Source organism: Nestor notabilis, unplaced genomic scaffold, assembly GCF_000696875.1.
Source record: "Nestor notabilis isolate BGI_N333 unplaced genomic scaffold, ASM69687v1 Scaffold36327, whole genome shotgun sequence".
NCBI classification, from domain to species: Eukaryota; Metazoa; Chordata; class Aves; order Psittaciformes; family Psittacidae; genus Nestor; species Nestor notabilis.
Genome location: NW_009938441.1, coordinates 1 through 4,861, shown reverse-complemented (window position 1 = coordinate 4,861; position 4,861 = coordinate 1). Strand labels below are relative to the sequence as shown.

General features: G+C 48.4%; 1 protein-coding gene across 1 annotated transcript; it reads left to right on the top strand.

Moving 5' to 3' along the window:
• The first annotated feature begins 249 nt into the window (after positions 1-249).
• LRRC52 (leucine rich repeat containing 52) lies at positions 250-3,634 on the top strand. The gene is made up of 2 exons (XM_010019312.1): positions 250-874; positions 3,384-3,634. The coding sequence occupies exons 1-2, from the start codon at positions 250-252 to the stop codon at positions 3,632-3,634; spliced, it is 876 nt and encodes a 291-aa protein (XP_010017614.1).
• Positions 3,635-4,861: the final 1,227 nt, after the last annotated feature.

Genomic DNA, 4,861 nt, shown 5'->3' with positions numbered 1-4,861 from the left:
CATAGATACAGAGGTGTCATCTGGCACCAAGTGTGACATGGAGAAGCTCCAGCCACTGTTCTGCAGCAGAAACTGGGCTCAGTTTCCAGCTGGGCACTCTGCCAAGGAGTCAGGTGAGTCCTGGACACAAAGTGCTTCCTGGCAGCCTTGCAGTCAGACACCTCCTTGGCATGGCTGTGACAGTAATGTAGCTTCCATAGGGCTGCTCACAGTCCCCAAAAGGCTGATCAGTCTGCAAGGTCTTAGACCATGTCTCCTTCAGGTAGACCACGGCCCCTGAGCCTCATGTTTCTTTTGGGGATGGGGATGGCATCAGAGAGGATCAACTGCCCAAGAAGGTGTAGCTGTCAGTACCTGGAAGTGAACTGCACAGGGCAGCAGTTGCAGGAGTTCCCTGTGGCCATCCCGCTGGATACCAGGCAGCTGATTCTGGCAGCAAACAACATCTCGTACCTGCCCGCAGTGGAATTGAGCTTCTTGGCTGATTTGGTCTACCTGGACTGCAAGAAGAACCTCTTAGGGCATGACCTGGATTTCACTTTCATTGGTGTGGCCAAGCTTGTCTATTTGGACCTCAGCTTCAACAGTCTCACACAAGTCACCTTCAGCACCTTCTCACCCCTCCTCAGCCTGGTGGTACTGAAGATCTCGGACAATCCCAACCTTGTGGCCATTGAGAAGGATGCTTTTGCCAACAACACCTGGCTGAGGCACCTGGATGTGAGCCGGACAGGCTTAACATTCCTGGACACCGGCACTGTCCAAGACCTGCCCAACCTGAGGTTTCTGGGACTCAGTGACAACCTGTGGCACTGCAACTGTTCCTTTCTGGACTTCATCACCTGGATGACAGAGAGCAACATTAATTTTCCAGGTGAGAGCTGTGTGAACAGGACCTCTCTTCTCCCTACTGCAGATCTTTGTGGAATGGAGAGGGCCCTTTGTTCTCTTCCTCAAAACCAGCTCACGGGGCTGTGCCACTGCATGTTCCACCCTCTGGTGTTGCGCAAAACACTAATTGATGCAGCTGGGTTACCTGTGCTCCACCCACAGAGAGCCATACTTGCTCACACCCTCAGGACAGTCAGGAAGGTGTACCCTGTAGCTGGAACATTGCTGCTGGTCTAAAATGCCTGGTTTCAGCCTCAGAAGGTGCCTGTTAGTCACAGCACCTTGTGGCTGCAGTGCCAAGAATGAGAAACCCAACACTGCTCTGGGGAAATAAGCACTGGGAAAGCTGCTGCTCAATTTTTCTGCCTTGTCTCCTGCTCTGATCACTTAGTGCTGCCACAGTACCAGTGTGTGTATAACGATCATTTAAGCCCCCTCCCTCTGTGGAAATGCTGCCTCTGTTCTGACCTGCTCGGGGCAGCCTCTCCAGCCTAGAGCTCTCACCATCCACCAGTGTTCCTTACATCTCAAACACCTTCCGCTACCCTCTTCCCACACAATGTCCCTGGCAGGCAGACCTCATCCACACAACCCCTATGACAGCAATTCCACTCAATACTGAAAACAAAGCCAAACTGAAAGCCAGTCAGCTGTTCTGCTGTCATCTTTCACTGACAGGATATCTGGGAAAAGTTTGGGTAGTGTGGAAACCAGTGAGTTTAGCTGCTGAATTCTGTGGGGCTGTGATCACACTCTGATCCCTGAGGGCCCTTTACCATATGTGAAAGTGTACACAATGCATTTTGCCTTAAGAGCATAGCAGCTGTTATGCTAAGACAGATAAAAATTACAAATCCTGCAGCCTCCAGCTGTGACTGTGCTCCTCAGCCCTCAGAGCAGGTACATTTGACTGATTCTCTGTACCAAATGTGACCCAATGCTCAGAAGTCAGAGAAGGACATTTTGCTGTTCCCATGGGAACTCTCGTTTGGGTCCCAGCTGACATTTCATGGTCAGAGTGAAACAGAACTTTAAGTTGAGCTCAGAAAAGCATCCGTATCCTTATGGCTGAGAGGCTCAGTATGGTCCCCACTATTCCTCCAGCACCTCAGAGGAAATTTGCACTCTTTTACCTTTTCTAAAATAAGAACTGTATGCACAAGGCAGGTGAACATTGAATCCCGTGAGCTGCAGCAGCACAGCGCAGCTTGCTGCTGAATAAAAGCCATTTCTTGAAAACAGGGTCTCCAAGACTTCTTTACATCCCCTGGGATCCCAAAATCAGCTGTTTCCCATCATACTGAGAGATTCTACAACTGGGTTATAGACACCATGTGTTCATGAGGCAAGGTAATCGCCAATTCCCTTTCCGAGGAAAACACTGGTCCCAAGGGCAAAGCTTTGTTCTGCAGCTGCAGCACATGAACTCTATTTTTCCAAACCGCCAAGGAACACAGCACAGCACATACTGATGAGACTTTCAGTAATGCAGGACACAATAGAGAGAGAGCAGCAAAAGAGAAATTGTTTGAGAAAGTCTGTCCATCAAGTAAGAAAGGGCCGCAAAAGAGCCCAAGGGAAAAAAAGGGAAGGGCAAATGGAAGCTGGTGTTAGGACAGAAGGACATCTCTGTGTCTTATTAGATGTAGTAAGCTCCCTATAGACAGTAAAGTTTTTTATTTTCCACATACAGGTTACAGGCAGTTACGGAACAGTGTAAAGTACTGTTCTTAGCAGTAAGATCAGAGATAACATACTGAACCCTCCTTCTCTCCACTGCTCCCTTTCCCTCAGGCCCATCCACCCCATGCATCAAACAGTGAAAGCCTGTGTCTCCTCTGGGGAACACAAAACCTGCCAGGCAAGGAGAGGGCTATGGCCAAGAGCACCCTGTGCCTCCACACGCACCAGAAGGAGATGGTGCTTTTACCATGCTTGGCCTTCAGAGGGAAAACCAGTACCTGTTCTGTCACTATATATATTACAGTACGACAGGGTATAGTTGTTATTTCAGTGGAACTGAATCATTGATGAGTTTCCTCTTTCTCACAGAGCAGGTAAGGCTATGCCTAACTGCAAACCACCCTAATTGTCAAATGCACACAAGACACATTATTCCAGCATAATTTATTCTGTATCCCTTCAGAAGGTGTTTGAGATTAAAAAACCCCACACAAGTTCTCTTATATTAAAATAAAAGTGCTCAATCAGCAGAGGTGAGCAGTGCAGGGACAGCAGTTTCCCACATTGGCACAATCCAACAGGCAGTATTTTTCTGTGTGTGGAGGCAACACCACAAAAACCATTCAGGCAATCGGGCAGTTGTGGTTGGGCAAGGGTCTGCCTGTCTCATTTTACTTCAGACATGGAGAGAGAGGGATGTGAAGTCTGTAGATATTTTTCACACTCCTCCATCATTTTTCTAGCAGGACTCCTGTACACTAACACTTAAGACACAGGCAAGAGTCTTGCTTCCGCTTTTCCCTCTGCAGATGCTGACAATGTCACTTGCTATACCCCAGAAGGCTTGCATGCCCTGAAAATGCCTGCAGTGGAAGCACAGCTCCACTTCAACTGTCTGACCCAGCTGTACAAGCAAGACTACATCTTTCTGTGTCTCGCTGGGTTCTGCATATTCTTTGCTGGCACCGTGGCAGCCTGGCTGGCTGGCATCTGTGCTGTCATCTATGAAGTCCACATCTCAAAGGGAGAGGAGGGGGAGGAGGAAGACACAGTCACTTAGGATCGCCCTACAAATCCTTCTGAACTCGAACTCATGGGATCTGAAGGCAGGCCCTTCCTGCCTCATTTCCCACATGATGTCCCACTTTAGATGCTTCCTGACCCCCACCCCCCACACCTCCCCCCAAAGTGAAATAAAACTGCAAGAGAAGAAAGTCTCTGCTCCAGTTTCACTCACTGTGCTACTTCTATGTGTCTTCTTCCACTGGGGCTCAGGACATTGGCAAAATATTCATTTGGGTAGAGCGCTTGAGAGGTGTGCACAGTGCCAGGCATTTACACTTCAGCTTTACCAGGAGACCACAGAAAAGCAGGGCCATAGGGACCTGCTTGAAGAGGTATGATCTGAAAACATGGGAAAGGCCCCAGCACTGTGCTCTAGCCACAGGGTTCACCAAGCCCTCCCTGGCCAGAAAGCCCAGCAGAGATTATTGGGACCAGCCTAGATAGTTTACTGGAGCCCCAGAGAATCCATGAACTTTTTGCTGTGGAAAGGCAGGTACATGAGCAAAGAGATTAAATCCAGGACTTTTAAGGGACCAGGATCCCACTGGGTCTTACTTGCTTCCCCATTACACTGGTGACAGTGAAACACATCATCTGTCCCCCTACAGCTACACCCCTTGCACCTCCACTGGTTTATGAATATGGACAGGACTGCAAAGTTCAGCTTCACGTTTGTATCACATATCTCAAAAACTAATGTAAAAAACATGGCTTACATACACTCCAAGTATTCATGCAGACCAGCGAAAAGGGAGAGGTAAATAAGATCCTTCATATCTCTAACGCTGGTAATTGCCAAGAAAAGTATCTGTTTACATGACCAAGTACATTGACTCGACATGTGAAACACTGGCTTCTTCATCCAGTACTAGCAGGATCTGGTGAAACAGAAAGGAAAAGCTGAAGATTTCAACAAGCATGGTATACTCTTTTAGAGCCGTTAAAATGTAGACTGCGAATCAAAGCTGCAATCTCTGTTTTGGGTATAATTGGTATGACAGAAATGGTTAGGAGTGAACACAGCAGTGCATTCTGTGAAGGAAACGTGTGTGCCGGGGACACGTATGCAGAATTACCACGTAGGACAGATGCCCCTCAAGCAAACTTCGAGGTGTTTCTTCGTACGGCAAAACCCTCCGCAGAGCCACGGGAATCTGCGTTAAATTCACCTCTCAAAGCGCAACCGAGAACCCCATTATCAAGATGAGCACCGCCCCGCTGG